This window comes from Monodelphis domestica, chromosome 1 (assembly GCF_027887165.1).
Source record: "Monodelphis domestica isolate mMonDom1 chromosome 1, mMonDom1.pri, whole genome shotgun sequence".
NCBI classification, from domain to species: Eukaryota; Metazoa; Chordata; class Mammalia; order Didelphimorphia; family Didelphidae; genus Monodelphis; species Monodelphis domestica.
The window spans coordinates 11,759,980-11,777,779 of NC_077227.1; the positions used below are offsets into that span (position 1 = coordinate 11,759,980).

The 17,800-nt window shown below is 47.3% G+C and overlaps 1 protein-coding gene across 1 annotated transcript in view; it reads right to left on the reverse strand.

Moving 5' to 3' along the window:
• Positions 1-382: 382 nt before the first annotated feature.
• The window catches only part of MINPP1 (multiple inositol-polyphosphate phosphatase 1), a 35,484-nt gene continuing 18,066 nt past the window's right edge, over positions 383-17,800 (reverse strand). Inside the window, exon 5 of the mRNA XM_001374281.4 lies at positions 383-3,336. Coding sequence (XP_001374318.2) covers positions 2,940-3,336 — 397 coding nt within the window. The 3' untranslated portion in view covers positions 383-2,939. The remainder of the gene's footprint in view (positions 3,337-17,800) is intronic.

Below are 17,800 nucleotides of genomic sequence, written 5' to 3' on the forward strand. Positions count from 1 at the left end.
GTCTTCCATGGATCACAGGGAGTGGGGGGAATGTATAATTGAACATCTGTTACCCAAAAAAAGAACTACATTTCCCAGGAGCCCACTGACTCCCTGTTGTTACGTACTTCCTGTAGACAGAGGATATTAGTGAGTGGGTGGTCCTCTTGGGCCTCTCTTTCTTGAGCTTGCAGCCCATGCGGTGACAGTGGTAAGCCAAGTGTGGGGATTTTAAATGGGCTAATCAGCCATGGGCACTTGGTCTTTATTTTGCATCCTCTTTATTCCTTGATTTTTAATGATCATTAATAAATCTCCAAAAATATAACATTTTCATTATTGACATTAATTTTAATTCTTACAGTGGGGTGACTTCGGGTGGGTAGTGACGAGACACAACCAATGAGGTCCAAAAGGAGTTTTTATTTTCAAGCTTAAAGACTGTCAATTCCAATCACACAAATCACATATAAATAGTATCAAGTGCTCTAAAAAGCTTTCCAGGACAGTAAGGTGATCTGGACCTGTGCAAAGTTCCAAATACCCAATTGCTCTAAATGCATATACTTCCATTTTACTGGGAAGGCTAAACTTAAAGCTTAAACACAAAGTAAACACCAAATGACTGTTCCCTGCACAGCAAGTTCAAAGTATAAGACACGGAAAACCCCAAGTTTTGCTATTTTGGTAAACAGTACACTGTATTTCATTGTTTATGACTCCAGCTCATTTCAGTCTTGCACTAGACAGAGATGTGGACAGTGACTAGAAGAGACCAATGGATAACCCAACAGCATTTCCAAAAGCACGTCCGTAGGGTCACACTCAGTCTCTCTTGTCACATAAATGGCCTGCTTCTGACAAGCCCAGAGATCACTTTTATGTATTGCCATTAAATTTCACCAAAAAATATTTTAGCTTCAGTCATTTCTGAAAGGAAGGAGAAATAGCACCACAGCCAAGAATCCCCCAAGTTTCCTAGAATAGGAGGCCTCAGTAACAAGGGCCAGCTAACTGCTGCCCCCCCCCCCAGGATCTTGGGGGCTAATGAATGCAAGCATGCTTTGTTGGTCCTACTGGGCCCTAAGGACAAAGAACTCGTACACAAAGTGTCCTTTTTTGGTTCATTTTCTTGAGTTCAGTAAATTCACTTTAGAGGGTTAGTAATATTCCAGGGTCATCCCATCTAGCCAAAGTTGGTGTAAAGACCCAAGTTCATACTTGGTCCGAGGATTTTAGGAAAGCACAGATCTGTCCGTCTATTTTGAAACAATTATGCATCATTCTCCATTTTTCTCCCTGATTAAACTTACTAGGAAGTGCTAAATTCATTGGATTTCTACAGAATGGCCCATCAGGGGCAGCGGGCTGTTTTCCTTTGGGCCCCCCTTCAGACAGCTTCAGGGAACGTGTGAGAAGGCTCGGCTGGGCCTACCCCACCCACCCTGGCCAGCCTCCAGTCTGGAAGTACAGCTGCACGTCAGCGCTAACCACCACAGCCCCTGACAGGCACCTAGAGCCATCGGCCACACCTCTGTGCCACTGAGGGGCCTGGAGGAATCATTCTGGAATTTCCTTTCTTTGGGACCCCCCATAGATCCTTTTCTCTGAACCTAATTTTTTAAAAGGCAGTCCGTGCCGGGTGACCAAAGCCGCCTCTCACGAGGGCCCGTCGGTCCGTCTGTAGGCAAACGCCCTCGGCAGGGCAGGCCCCACGAGCAGGGCTTTAACGGGAAAATGCTTCTCTCCGGCCCTCGGGCTCCCTGGCTGCCCGCCTCCCACATCCCTAACGCCCCTGACCGTCAGGATGAGTGTGCAGCGCCGAGCGGAGACCGGGAAGTGCCTGGACTCCGGGTGCTCGTGGGGAGGGCCAAGGAGGTGTTCTGCACACACAAACCCTTCTCACTCACGCGGTGCCGCGGGGTCTGGAGGAGCCACAAGAGCCTCCCTTTCCCTGGGGGGGTCCGGTGGACCCGGGGGAAGGCCGGTCCCCAGCTCTTTTTTGCCCTGCCTTCCCATGAGAATGGAGGCTCCCCGTAAGGAGGGCTGCTTCCACCCGACGCCCGTCTGGCACCCAGGAAGCGCTCCGTCGGCGCCTGCCCCCAGACTAGGATCCAGGTGTGAGGAGGCTCCGGGGCCAGCCCGTTAGACACCCCTCGTCTGGGGGGAATCCGTGCGTGTCTGCAGTACGATTTCCTTTGATTGTTCCCTCCCCCATGAGATCTGGGTTAGTCCTGGTTTTCTGCACCTAATCCAACAAGGCTAACAAAACGCTCTATCGCCATATCCGCGGCCTCTAACCCCATCGAATGGCGTGGCAGCGGAGGCTCTGGAGCTCCACCCCCCGCCCTGCACTCGGAGCACGCACCAAAGGAGACCACAAAGCAGAACCCCGCCTCTGACTGAGGCTGCCCCGGGGTCCGGGCCGTCCTCGCCGCCATCATCACCAACACAAACGCTCTCCCAGCTACTCAGCGCAGCATCAGAATCCCGAAGCGAGTGCGGATGACGACAGTTTGGCAGGCAGGGCCGAGCCCCAACTGAAAATACAATGCGAATAAGGATGATCACAGCCATGATGAACGGAGCGGGAGCCAACGCGCTCCTTCCTCCATGATTCCAAATGTAAGCGTAGTCAGGACAGGAATGGAGGGGCCAGCCATCTTCCCCAGAAAGCCGCCGTCCCAGCGGCCCCCTTTCTGATCAAAGCGTTATCCAGGACGAGCCTCTGCGGACTCGCCTGCCTCCGGCCCGAGAGACAGTCTCATGACGGGTAGTTCCCAGTGGCGTGCTGAGCCAACTCACAAACCAGTCTAGATCGCGCTGAGAGCGGGGAGTCGCTCTTGCCACCGACCCGCGCGCTCAGCGCGGTTTCCTCGCGCTCTCTGCCCACACCCCAGCCCCAGCTCCGCAGCCAACTTCTACCTGCCTGCGTCACGGGCCGACGGCTCCGACGGCGCTCACAGCTCGTCCGAAGTGATGTTGATGCCGGGCAGGGCGCACTCCTGGTCCGAGCGGCAGCTCTGCAGGATGTCCCTGTAGTGGTCCTTCAGGTCCTGATAGGCCGTCACGGTGTCCGGCGAGTGGACGAAAGGCAGCGGCCTCTCGTTCAGCAGCAGCTGCACCTGGTACTGCCCGGCGGGCGTCTCGGCCCGCTCGCAATGGTAGAGCACAAAGATGAGGTTGGACGCGTAGGGCACGATGTGGCCGCTCCGGAACTGGCGGCCCGTCTGCTCCCTGTAATTGTACGCGGTCAGGGGCTCCTTGTCCTTAAAGTAGCCCATGAGGGAGAGCAGCGGCAGCAGCGTCTCCGCGTGGCCGAAGTGGAAGATGGCTGGAGAAGAGATGGGCTGAGACCTGGGGAAACAGACGGGAAACGATCAAGAGAGTGCGGGCCGATTCCCAGGGCACCGACGCAGTCACGGCGGGATCCCCAACACTATTCCCAGCGAGTCCCCGTCCGGCCTCGTCCCACCCCGGGGACCTCCCGAGGTCACCCCCTGCGGGATACTCTAGAACCCCCGGCCCCACCACTGTTCTCCCCCTGTGGGCCCCAGGAGAGCGGCCGGCAGGAGGCAGTGAGCCCGGGGCGGCAGCTCCCCTCACTCCGGTGCTAGCTGTGGGACCCCGTTGGTTCCCCCATCTATAGGGAGGGTCCGGATGACCCAGAAAGGGGCCTTCCCGCTCTAAAGCCATCGTCCTGTGCTCAGCAAGCTCTTCCTTCAGGGCCTCAGACCAAACCCTCCCCTGCCAGGCTGATCCCTGGGTCCAGAGCAGAAAGGAGGTTCTTCTGCTGGGACCTGTCCCTCCTGAAAGCGGGTCACCCTGGGCTCCGGCTTCCTGTCAGACGCTGCTCCCTCGGCCCCCCTTTCTTCACTCATTCCGTAATTTGGCTGGAAATCGTTCGGGCCCGCCAACCTCGAGTTGGCAGACGCCATCCTCTCCCCCTTTCCAAAACCGGGGGGACGCGTGCCCGTGTGCGGCCTGCAGCCCCTCTCCTAGTTTTCGAGGCTCCTCAGAAAGTGCTGGGGGGGCGGGGGGGGAGCCAACCGTGGCTGTCAGGCACGCGGAGGTTTTTCTCTTGCTCCCCCACGAGCCAGCTTACATATTCTACCCCCTCTCCAGAGATCACCGTCTTTGGCAAAGCGCAGCGGTCTAATCCTTTCGCCCCCCCCCCCCCCCCCCCCCCCCGGCTTGTCTGGTCCGGCCTTGGCCTCCAGGGCGCTGACCCTCATTTCTATGCTGCGTCTTCCACGACGACACGGCAGCTCCAGGGTCCTCAGCACATCCAGAAGGGAGCTCGCCTCGTGCCCCTCGTCTGCGCTCCAGACGGCCCGACTTCTGTCAGGGGTCCCCCTTCCCGCTATCTCGGGTTCGCAAGGCCAGCGCGTGCTCTCATTCTCTCCCGCCTGTCTTGGAGGCTTCCCCACTCCACCTACGTGAACGCTATACAGCGGCCTTCCTCGAGTACAGATCTAAGCACGAGTCAAGCGATTCTTCCTACTACGTCCAAGATTTCCTGTAAACTCCTGGTTGGCTTTTAAAGCGCTTCGTGATCTGGCCTTGACCCATCTCTCCAGCCTCGAGCCGGGATCAGGTGGACCGGCCAGAGGGCGCCCCCTCCCCCGGCCGCAGGGCCCTTCTCTTCCCTTCCAAAGTAGCTCAGGCTCTCTGCCGCCGCCGGAAGCCTTTCCGGAGCGCCGCGACGGCTAAGCTCCCCCCGGCTACTTTGGGTGCCCGCCAGGCTTCTCTTACAGGCCTCCCCCTCGGAGTGGAAGCTCGCTGGGGGGAGGCCGCGCCATCCGCTGTGACTGTGTCCCAGCACAAGATGCTCCTCACCAGGCTCGTTCTCCAAACGGGCAGAAAGCAAGAAGGGAAAAGCGCCGGGAACCAGGCGAGGGGCCGAGAAGGGGGAAGACCGCGAGTCCGGATCACAACTCGGCAGAGGACGCCAGCTGTTAGCTATGGCGCGGCAATCCCTACGCCTGCTCCAAATCCTTGCCAAGTCTCTTCGTGGCTCTCTGCCCAAGGAGAGCGACACACAGCCAGCCCCACAAGGCCAGAAGCTTCACGACGGCGCCAGACTCGGAACAAGGCGGAGCCTGCTGGCGGGAGGAAGGCTAAGCCCAGTAGGACACGCTCAGGACGGCCTGTGACGGCACCGTAAGAAACTCCGGTGAAGAATTCCAAGCCGCACAGGAAGGCAGATGAGTACGAGGTGCTCGCCTGTGTGGGCTTGTCCGACATGGCTAAAGCCACTGAGCCCTCTTCGTCCTTAAGCTTGCTGGGTAGTGGAGAAGGTGCAAATAGATTTGGAAATGAAAGCGATGTCAAGGCTGCACCCCTCAGCCCCACGGGCAAAGCCCTCCACCTCTACAACGCTAAGGACGGTCTCCGCACGTGCCACAGGATGGCCAAGACTCGGAAAGGAAAGGAAGAGGTCCTGGCTGGCAGCAGCTCGCCTCTGTGGTCATACCAAGTGACCAACGGAGAGACAAGATGAGATCCCATTTTTACTGCGTGACAACACTGGAATACCCTAAATCAGACTGTTTGTTGCTTGGGGAGCAGAGAGAGAAAATCAGAAAGTAGCTGCTAAAAAATGGTTTCTTCATGTAATTAAAAAAATGAAAGGCATGAGTCAGTTTAAAAAAGAAGAAAGAAAGGAATCTATTACAGAAATACAACATTCTCTACTCAGGGCATTCATACATCCCTCCCACCCCCAACCTGTTGCAATCTAACACTCCTCTCTTTCTTCTCTCCCTTCCCCAATCTGCAAATAAATCTGATAGAGGTTATTCCAGTGCTATCAGGCAATACAAATTTCCCTGTTCCTCATGTTGTCAAAGACGACATCTTTATGCACATGTAAAAAAAATTCCACATTGTACCCGAAATGGCCATTTTTTACACACGCATGAACCCCTCTATGTCTAACAGTAACATAAAACCAGAGATTTGGTACCCTAAGGAATTCAATTTAAAGCAACAACAGTTAATCCTTCTGCAAATCGAATGAGCAATCCTAATTTATTTATTTTACAAGCAAAGTTTTCAATCTCTTTTGCCTTAAAGCATACGGGAATACAAAGACCAGGCCATTACCTCCCTAAGCCACATGTAGAGCAAGCAGAAAATGATAAAGGAGTAGGAAGGGGGAGGACGAACGCTTCTGGGTCACAGCTAGCACAACATGAACAGTGACAAAATTTATGTCACCTCAATAGTATGGTGCCACCTCTTTACATGGAGAAAACACTGTGAAATCTTTTATGCAGAAACTAGAAGGGACAGAGACCTGATAAGGAGGATTTCATTTAAGGCCTTGAGAGGCAACTGACTCTGGAGTCAGAGAACCTGGGTTCAAATCCCACCTCTGTCCCTTATGGAGTGTGACTGGAGAAATCACTTCACCTCTCTAGTCTGTGAAATGCTCAGGCCGGGTGGGACGGGCTGAGATGAACTCTGGCTCCGTGGCCTCGGAAGCCGTTCTTCACGCTATCCCAACTGCCTCAAAAGGCCTTTGTTTTCAAGAGCGCCTAAGGTGACCCAGTGTGCCTGGACTGAACCTACTAACTTACTGCCAGCAGAACACAGCCTACTAAAGTCACAGCACGGCACGCCTTGGTTCAGTAAGCTATCTGAAAAGTGGAGACATGGAGAAGGCACAGATGGGGGGGGGGGGGGGGGGGGAGAGGCAAATGCCAGGTGGTCCGCTTGTAACGCAGCAGCCCTTCCAGAAGGCTGGCCAGGGGCCTGGCCCTCGGGACATGACCCCCCGCCTTCCTAGGGCATCCCCCAAATCCTACACCCCCAGCAATGGCTTCGGTCACTTCATGAAAACCCAAACCCCAAAGTCTCCATCTAAAATCTCGCCTTTTTAGGGCCAAACAATGAGTCAATGGTAAGACGTAATTGATGAAACTTATCCAGCACTCTTAAATGCACTTGAGATTGTTTTTCTTTTGGCTCTCACACCAAACCTGTGAATTCAATCTACTCCAGGGATTATCTCAGACAGTAACCCGAGACTAGGCCAAAAGGGACTTGTTCTTAGTCACGTGGTTCCTCAGGGCCAGAAGCAGGACTTGAACCCAGGCCTTTCCAAGCCCAAGGCTGGCCCCTCCGTCCACAGTGGCCACTGCCCGATGACGACAACAGGCACTGGCATTCATTCAGTCCTTGAACGCTAGCCGAGTGTTTCACAGAGCACCAGCGACGTCTAGCGGGAAGGGACCTCCAACGCCCTCATTTCAAGATAAGAAAACTGACAGTTCAGTGTCCAGGCTGGTGGTGCCAAAGGCAGAATTCGAACCCAGTGCTCTAACAGCAGAAGCAGGCTTCTTTCTGTTGGTCTGTGCTGCCTACCATACTTTATCACCCTATCTGATTCTCACAACATGCCTGGAAACCAAAGGCCTTGGAGCTCCCTTCCGCACTTCCCTCTCCGGACCAGAAGTGGGCCCCTTGTATCTGCAACGTGGGAGAACCGCAAGTCCTCGTTTCATGCCAGCCAAAGGTCTCCTGGCCACCTTCCTCGTCGTGGCACGCCAAGACCCTCCAGGATATGGCTCGGAGGAGCAGCAGTGGCCGAGGACAGCCCTTCCTATCGCATGAAGGACCACGAGGCCTCAGGCCCCCAGACATGGCCACCTGACGCGCTGCAGCATCCTCGGGGCTTCCTGGGCCTCCTCAGTGAGTTATCACTGATTAGAAAGGGGAGCAGAAAGGATCCTGGTTTTGGCTTTGCATCTCTAGCATTTAGCACCACGTACACAGTAAGCCCTTAATTAGTGCTTTTCTACTTATTCTTCCATTCACCTAAAAGAAATATTGGACTGACACAGCCACAGTGAGAGAGAAGAAGAGAAGGCAGAGAACAGCTCTTAACGTGGAAAGGACATTCAGTCAGTCAGAGCAGGCACTTGGATCGAATTATTTTATTCTTGGTCCTCCTGACACTAAGACCTAACTAAGAAGACATTAAACACAAACATATTGATAAAATGGGATCAACTGGATTAATCTCCAGTCCTGGAAGGTGGGGACTACAAGTCTCATCCGTTCCACTTTATAGAAGTAAGAACAGAGGTTCGGAACTATGACCTGCCCAATAGCACACAAGTGTGTACAGAAGATTCAGAAGAAGGTCTCTCTTCACTCTGAGCCCAAGGCTTTTTCCTACAACACTCAGATGGTTTCATTCACCTCAAAGGATAAAGAGCTGTCTTTTAAAATCTAAATATTGTATATTTGAATAACCCAGTAGAATTATTTGTCAACTTCGAGAGGGAGCAGGCATGAGGGAGGAAGAAAACATGGAGCAGGTGAACATGGAAAAAAAATTGAAAAGAAAAAATTTTAATAGAAACAAATAAAATCTAAATACTGCTTTTTTCATTTCATTAATCACAGCACTTTCCCCCTCAAAATGAAGTATAAGAGGTGTTGGTGATCTCAACAATGTCATAATTGAATTTTAGATTTTTTTAATCCTTGCTTTTCCTCATTTGGAATTCAATAAAATAAATTCTAATCAAATCTAAGTTCCAAAGTAGTAATAGGCATAAAACTGCTCTCAGGAAAGCTTGCTCTGACCTTCTGGATCCCTGAGAAAGCAGAAATCAGAAAACCAACTACAAAACAGCAGGGTTAAGGAGTTGGAGGACTATGCTGGCCAACAAATTTTTTATTTCAGATTCAAATCAGAGGTCCATTTACTTTTTAAAATCTTACACTACTACCTTCACTATAAACAGAAATCTCTAAGCAAATTTATAAACTAATCTCTTCCTTGTTAAAACCAAACTGGCAAAATGTCAAACCTGAGTTTACCAAAAAAAATCAAACAATTGCCAAGGAAATGACTATGACCATTGATTCCAAAAGGGCCATTTAAGACAATTTCACCATACAGATATTCAAGTCACACTTATACTAGTTCTACTTTTCAAAAAGGCCTGTTGTTTTTCAGTCATTTCAGTCATGTCTGACTCTTTGTGACCCCATCTGGTGTTTTCCTGGCAGATATACTGGAGTGGTTGGCCATTTTCTTCTCTGGCTCACTTTACAGATGAGGAAATTGAGGTAAGCAGGTTTAAGAGACTTGTATGTCACAAAGCTAATGTAAGTATCTTGAGGTCACATTTGAACCCAGAAAGTGAGTCTTCCTGACTCTAGGCCTGGTACTCTATCCATTGTGCCATGTAGCTGCCCATAGAAAGGCCTTAAACTTCCATCATTCCCACTTTCTTTGATGATGGTATTAATAGTACATGTAACGAATAGAAGAGGGCTCTGTTCCCCTCCAGCTCTGCCACCTGTGAGCCACCCACCTTCCCCCAAGTGCTCCCATTGGGCTGTTTGGCAAAGGGCAGGGGGGGGGGGGTAGGGGGTAGCTCTGCATGAATCCTTCTGCCTTTCTAGTAGCAAATTCTGGGGGTGAGGAGGGGATGAGGAATGGGGGTGGCTGAGTGCCCAGAAAGCACTCTGCATGCCATCTTTGGCATCTGTGCCACAGGTTCGCCATCACTAGTATAGATTAACTTTCCCATTAGGACATCAACTCCTTGAAGGGGACATGGATTGACATCTGCCCTTCTTTAACTCTCACTTCCCCCTTGGTGTCTGCTGAATAAAGGAGTTAGAGAAGATGCCGTCTAAGGTCCCTCTCAGCCCTAGATTCACAGCCTCATCTGTTTCCAAGTCCAAGATGGCAGAGGATCATTTCTCATTGAGAAATCTATCCAACAGTCCACCCTAAGTTTACTTGTATCTTTTCATTTTTATGCTCTTAAATCACAAGACAAAAATCATCTAGACTTTCCCTAGGCCTTTTAAAAACACAAAATACTTCATTTTTTTTCCTGGAAGAGAAAGACATCTTCCTTACTTTTTCCCTGAGCTGGGGATATAGCTGTGACTTCTCTGGGAAAGCAATGTACTTTGGCACTTTAAATTTTAAAAATTAATATTCAATAATCCAAGTATTATATTTAATAATATTTAACTTGAAGCAAAGGGAAAGTAAAAGGCTAGAGAAACCGAGAGAGCTCCCCACTATACATGGAAAAAGAGAGGAGGAGGGTAGAGAGAACTGAAACTAAAATACTAACAATGTAACAATGTAAGAAAAGCCAGGGTCCAAACAAATGGAGCCAGTCAGTTTGCTAGATGAGTCAGGTACATAAGTAAGACGACTTCTGCTTGGCTACATCAGGCAACACCAGGAGCAACAGGGAGAAAGAGACCAAGCAGAAAACCGAGGGCTGACCTAAGGACAATTTTCTCTGATCTTCAGATCAACCCTATGTAGAAGTGATGACGTTGAGAAGCAAACAGTCCTTCACTGATGATCTTGAAGAAAACCCAAGAGGAACTTCCTGAATAAATACAATTAGGGCTCTTTGGCCTCCAAAGCACGAATATCAAGACTTCCGGGTAAACATGGCTGCAATCTAGATGCGAATCGCTTCCTCTCCCCAGCACCCAACGAAACAGGCTACCTCAAAAGAGCAGAAAAATCATCTTTGGAAGAACAGAGGGACTCTACAGTAGAGCGCAGCAACGAAGGTACGTGAGGTTTGAGCATTTCCACACTATAAGAAGGAGAAAAAGCTCGCACCCAAACATGATCTGAACTACCCACCTCCATCTCACCTAGGGAACCAGAGTCAGGACCAGTGCACTCACCAGAGACAGCAAGTGAGCGAGGGATGTCTCTGTAGCGAGTGAATGGGGGGCACACCCAGGTCCTTAGGATCTAACTAGGACTTCCAGGGAACTACCCCTCAGAGTGGCTACACAGAAGACCCCTGAGCACTAGAGAGCACAGACCGCGGGTGCTCTTGCAAACTACGGACACTGAGGAGACTCTAGAGCCTGGCTGAGGCAAAAGCTCCACTCCTCACTGTAGTGAAGGGGGGGGGGGGGGGCACACCAGGGTCCTTGGGAACTGACAAGGACTACCAGGGAACTACCCCTCAGAGCAGTTTCACAGGAGACCCCTGTGCACGGGAGAGCACAGACCACGGGCACGCTAACAAACTGTGGAGTCTGCAGCAGAACCAGCCTGAGGCAAAAGCCCCGCCACATAACTCCACAGAAAACTTGCCCACCTCACTCAGACTTCTGATTAAAAAAGAAAGGGAAAACCACCAAAGGGATGGCTCATTGTGCCCAAGACCAACCCTCCAGGAAGAACAGGAAGAAAGTGGTTCTTGAAAGCTTTTACGAAGGGAAAACCCAGGCTACAGAGGAAAAAAGAGGATGAAATTCAAACAAAATCAAAACCTTCCCAAGAAAATGGAAATTGTCCACAAGCTCTGGAAGAACTCAAATTGGAGCTTATCCAAAAGATGGAAACCTTCTGGCAAGAAAAATGGGGAAAAATTCAAGAGAGAGATCAACAGTCTGAGAGACAAGAACTCCCAATTGGAGAAACAGCTGGAAGCCTCAAACAGCAGAGCAGACCAAACTGAAAAGCAAAACCAGTCCTTAAAGATCAGAATTAAGCAACTAGAAGACAATAATCTTGCAAAACAGCAAGAATTAATAAAGCAAAGTCAAAAAATTAATGAATTAGAAGAAAACATAAAATATCTCACTGACAAGGTGACAGACCAGGAAAACAAAGGAAGGAGACAATTTGAGAATCATTGGTCCACCTGAAAAAACCAAAGATAAACAAAAATCTCGATGCCATACTACAAGAAATAATCGAAGAGAATTGCCCTGATGTTCTCAAACAAGGGGGCAAAATAGAAATTCAAAGGATTCACAGAACACCCTCCATACTAAATCCCCAAAAGACAACCCCCAGGAATGTAATTGCCAAATTCAAGAGCTTCCAAAGCTAAGGAGAAAGTCTTACAAGAAGCCAAAAAGAGAAACTTCAGATACAAAGGAGTACCAATCAGGATTACACAAGACCTAGCAGCTGTCACACTAAAAGACCGCAAAGTCTGGAACATGATATTCAGAAAGGCAAGAGAACTGGGTCTTCAACCAAGAATCAGCTACCCATCAAAACTGACTAAATACTTCCAGGGAAAAGTTTGGGCATTCAACAAAATAGAAGATTCCCAAGTATTTGTAAAGAAAAGACCAGAACTCAGTGGAAAGTTTGACATCTAAACACAAAGAGCAAGAGAAACACAAAAAGGTAAATATGAAAGGGAAAAGGAGAAAAAAATTTTTTTCCTTTTATTCAAACTCTCTTCTATAAGAGCTACAATTAGATCAAATTATATATATATATATATATATATATATATATATATATACACATATATATATATATATTAATATATGGGGAAAATGTTATGTGTAACTCTCAAAAATTGTATGCATTAATAGAGTAATCAGAAGAATCACTCATAGGGAAATATTGGGGCATTAATATGATTTGGAGGGGAAAAAAAGAAAGAAAAAGGAAAGGGGGAATCAATGATGGCACCAAGATATACTTGAAGAAATAGAAATAAATTAAACAGAATAATCTTTGTCACACAAAGATACATACAGAAAGGAGAGGGGAAGGATTCTCTTATAAAAAGGAGAAGAAGAGAGTGCTAATTGGTATTACTTAAACCTTACTCTCAGTGAAATCAACTCTGAGAGGGAAGAGCATTTAGATCCATTGGGATCTTGAATTCTATCTTATCCAACAGGGTAAAGGAGAAGGGAAAACTAAGGGAGGGGAAGGGAAAGGGAGTTCAAAAAGGGAGGGAAGGAGAGAGGGGAAGAAAATTAGCAGACCCCCCCAAAAGAAACAAAAACAAAAACAAGAAGGGAACAAAAAGGGAGGGGCCAGACAGGGAAGCATAGCAAGGGAGGGGACTAGGGGGATGATTTAAAGTAAACCACTGGTTTAAAAGGTTATAGCAAAAGAAGAAAGGTCAGAATTAGGGGAGGATATCAAAATGCTGGGGAATTCACAAATGACAATCATAATTTTGAATGTGAATGGGATGAACTCACCCATAAAACGTAGATGAACAGCAGAATGAATTAGAATCCAAAACCCTACCATATGTTGTCTTCAAGAAACACACATGAGGTGGGTAGATACTCACAAGGTCAGAATTAAAGGATGGAGTAAGACCTTCTGGGTCTTAACTGACAGAAAGAAGGTAGGAATTGCAATGATGATATCTGACAAAGCCAAAGCACAAATAGACCTGATTAAAAGGGATAGGGAAGGTAAATACGTCCTAATAAAAGGGAATATAGACAATGAGGAAATATCACTAATCAACATGTATGCACCAAATGGTATAGCACCCAAATTTCTAATGGAGAAACAAGGAGAACTGAAGGAGGAAATAGATAGTAAAACTATACTAGTGGGAGATCTGAACCAACCACTATCAAATTTAGATAAATCAAATCAAAAAATAAATAAGAAAGAGGTAAAAGAGGTAAATGAAATCTTAGAAAAATTAGAGTTAATAGATTTATGGAGAAAAATAAATAGGGACAAAAAGGAATACCTTCTTTTCAGCAGCACATGGCACATTCACAAAGATTGACCATACACTAGGTCATAAAAACATGGCATACAAATGCAGAAAAGCAGCAATAATAAATGTAACCTTTTCAGATCATAAGGTAATAAAAATAATGATCAGTAAGGGTACATGGAGAGCAAAATTAAAAATCAATTGGAAATTAAATAATATGATGCTCCAAAATCGGTTAGAGAACAAATCATAGAAACAATTAATAATTTCATTGAAGAAAATGACAATGGTGAGACATCCTTTCAAACCTTATGGCATGCAGCCAAAGCAGTACTCAGAGGAAAATTCATGTTCCTGAGTGCATATATTAACAAATTAGGGAGGGCAGAGATCAATGAATTGGACATGCAAATCAAACAAATTAAAACCCCCCAGAAGAAAACCAAATTCGAAATCCTAAAAATTAAGGGATAAATTAATAAAATTGAAAGTGATAAAACTACTGAACTAATAATAATAAATAAGACAAGAAACTGGTACTTTGAAAAAACAAACAAAATAGACAAAGTATTGGTCAATCTAATTTAAAAAAGAATGAAGAGGAAATTAAAGCAATCATTAAAATCTTCTTTGCTCAATTATATGGCAATAAATATGGCAATCTAGGCAATATGGATGAATATTTACAAAAATATAAATTGCCTAGACTAACAGAAGAAGAAATAGAATTCTCAAATAATCCCATATCAGAAAAAGAAATTGAACAAACCATCAAAGAACTCCCTAAGAAAAAATCCCCAGGGCCTGATGGATTCACCAGTGAATTCTATCAAACATTCAAAGAACAGCTAATCCCAATACTATACAAACTATTTGACATAATAAGCAAAGAGGGAGTTCTACCAAATTCCTTTTATGACACAAATATGATACTTATTCCAAAGCTGGGCAGGTCAAAAATGGAGAAAGAAAACTACAGACCAAAGCACGGATATCATTGTATCTGGAGTCACAAGGCCTGGGTTCAGATCCCATCCAATCAATACCTGTGCCATCTTGGGGCAAATCCCGTCCCATCTCTGGGTCTCAGAAGAAGCCTCTGAGGTTCCTTCTCACCAAGTCCTAAGATCCAATTCTCAAATTCACCCAGCACGAAGTGTCTGAAGCTTAGCAGAGTGAGTGGCACCAAGTCAATTAAGAAAGCATTTCCTGGGCCCCTCTGACATGCCTGCACTAGGTGCTTGGAATATAAAACAAAACTGAAGAAGTCCTTGTCCTTAGAGCACTTATATTCAACGTGGGAAAACGGTGTGAACCCAGGTAAGTCAGCACGGGCCATGTAAGCCAAAGGACAATGCCACGCTGCCCAGGGATGGCACTGATGGCTGTGGATGAGCAAAGGCAGCCCTAGAGATGAGCCTAGGAGGAAGCCAGGGCTCACAGAGGCCATACAGGCTGCACAGGGGGAAACCAGAGAGTTCATGAAGGAGAAAAGCATGCCAGAGGCTTAGACAGTGAGGAAGTCCAAAGCAAAGCCAGTTTTATTTCCTCCTACAGTCAAATCCTCCTGATGAAGACAACAGCTAACATTTATACGGCGCTTTACTTTGTGAACAAATGGGATCCCCGGGACACCTGGGTCCCAGCGTCCAGCCGGCAGGCAGCTGGCAATGTGGAGACACCATGTAAGAGCTGCCCCCAAGATGAGAACCAAAGGCCTTCTAAATTGGGGATGGGGATGGGAGAAATCTTCCTTGGACTTGAAGAGCAAAATCAATTATTTCACTACAAACGACCCTCCCAACAACAATGCAGAGGGCAAACTCCTGAGGAAGGCTGGTGGCAGCCACAAGGACAGCTCTGGGCTCTGGGTGAAAGCCCCCCATCTTTGGTTAGACAATGGAACTACACAGCTGTGTACTTACTCTTCTTCAACCAGCTTTACAGGACAAAGAGCCATAGGAGGATGCGCTTGGTGGGGCTAGAACCAAATAACAACCCTGTTTGGATTGTAGGCTCCCGGCCACCTGCAGCAATGAGCCTGAGCTGGCCAAATGCCTGAGGGGGAAGTGAGGGGTGAGGGGGCCCCAGTTTTCTCCACCCCCCCCCCCCCGGGGCCATGGGGCAGCAGAAGGTTCCACTAAGCCTAAGTTGGAAGTTGGCAATATTATTATCATCAGTCACTAGGGTTGACAGGGCTGCAGGAGGTTTGCTTTGGGTTTTCCATGTTATATCATGATAGAAGAGCCCACAAGGGACTGGGAGTCACTCTCTAACACTTAGCCCGGCACCTTTCCCTGGTCTCTCAGCACTCAGGGGGGAGCATTTTTCTCCTTCAGGTTTACTGAGGTATCTGGATCTTCCATTACAAGCACACGGGTCACCCTCACTTTCTGAGATCTCCCAGAACAAAGTAAAAGGAATACATTCCCCTCATCTGGAAGTGCAGTGACCTCTCACGCCTGTCTCTACTGGGTCTAATTGGCAGAGATTTTTTCTCTTTCTCCCTTTTACCTTGCACTGAAAAAGAAAAGAAAAACTATTTTCTCACAAAAAAATACGCAGTTGAGCAAAACAAACTGAGCAGCTAAGGGCACCACCATGCCCAGAGTACCTGAACTGGGGTCAAGAAGACCCAACTTCAAATCCTGCCTCAGGTATCTACTGGCTGTGTCATCCTGGGCAAGTTACTTAACCCTGTTTGCCTCAGTTTTCTCATTCACAAAATAGGAATAATAACAGCACCTCTTCCCAAGGTTGTTTCAAGGATAAAAAGAGATATTTATAAAACTCTTAGCACAATACCTTCTCCTTTTGTACTGACAGTATTCAAAAGTATCTGCCTCACCCTGAACTCTAACTACATCGATTCTCCATCATGGATAACGGGCTTTACCATCTCGAATCACAGCTGTTAGATTGAACCTACTTCTTACAGCTTTCAGAGTTTGTGGTTTTCATAACACCTGCTGGGCAAAAATTATAAACTACACTCTCTTTCTGGTTAATGGTAAAGTCATTTTCTCTTTTTTTCTAGGCAGGCTACCAGCTGATTTGACTTGATTTAATTAATTAGTGCAGTGCACCAAGTGTCACCTGGAACACCCACTAAATAGTTGCTTCCAAAGCCTGATTGTCATACTTAAAAAAGAAACATCCCTATTAGATTTTCCAGAAGTAATATTAATAGCAAATATTTTGTTGAGCAATAGAAGCTCACCACCTCAATATTAACAATTTGGGTAAATAAAATCAAAGAGCCAAATTTCTCCAAGTTGAGGCAAAAAGCTAGAGTTTATTGGAAGAGGGCCAAGTCCTCCAATAAAAGTGTTCTCTTGCACGTGCTACATAGTCAGCCCCCAGCAAGAGACGATGCCCAGAGGAGGAGACTGTATAACTCAAAATCTGTAACCCTAAAAAAAGTCAGCCCACTGACTTCCTGTCATTATGTACTTCCTGTAGATAGGGGATATTAGGTGAGGACGTGGAAGGTCCCAGCTCTTTACTTCCAGTACCGAGCTTGGTGGTGGTAAGGTGGGTGTTTGAACTGGCTGATCAGCCATGGTCATTTGGTCTTTATTTTGTATCCTCTTTATTCCTTGATTTCTAATGATCATTAATAAACCTCTAAAATATAATATTTTTATTATTAAGATTTAATTTTAACTTTTACATTGATAGCAACCACTAGTCGGAGAAGAACCTCTCAATTTTTTAAGATAGGCTAGATAAATTTTTTTTTTAAGTCACATTTCTCCTGCCAAGGCTTTTTGCCCACCCCACCCACCCCACAAACTCCAACTCTCTTTGAGCTGCTGCGTTTTTCTTTTCCTAATCTTTGCCTGGTTGCTTGCTCTCCCTACTGGCTGGACTATTTTTAGTCGGGGGACTCTTGGCTAAGAAGAGATAAATCGCTTCTCTCACCCAACTGTTTGAGTCCTCATTCCTCCTTTGTTCCTCATTCCTTACTGCTGACTCTGGCATTGCTGATACTGCTTCCTCCAGCCCTTGACCCCAATCACTCAGCAGGCCCTGCCCCGGCCCCTAGCCCCCAGCCCTCAGCCTCCAGAAATCCTCCTCCTGATCTCTGGCTCCACTCCTAAATTGGTCTCCACTCCAACCCTGACCACTGTTGCTTCCTCTGCTGGGCTGATTGCTGCCACTTAGAAGCGAGGAGTCCTTGGAGTCACTCCTCAGGGCAGATGGTAAAAAAAACAAACAAAAACAAACAGGGTGTCTTTTTCCTTAGGATATGATTAGCCTCCTAACTCCCTCTGGGGAAACTGGCGTTTTACCTCAGGGGGGACGGGAAGAAGGAAGTTACTCTTCCAAACAGGAAGTTGATTACAAGCATG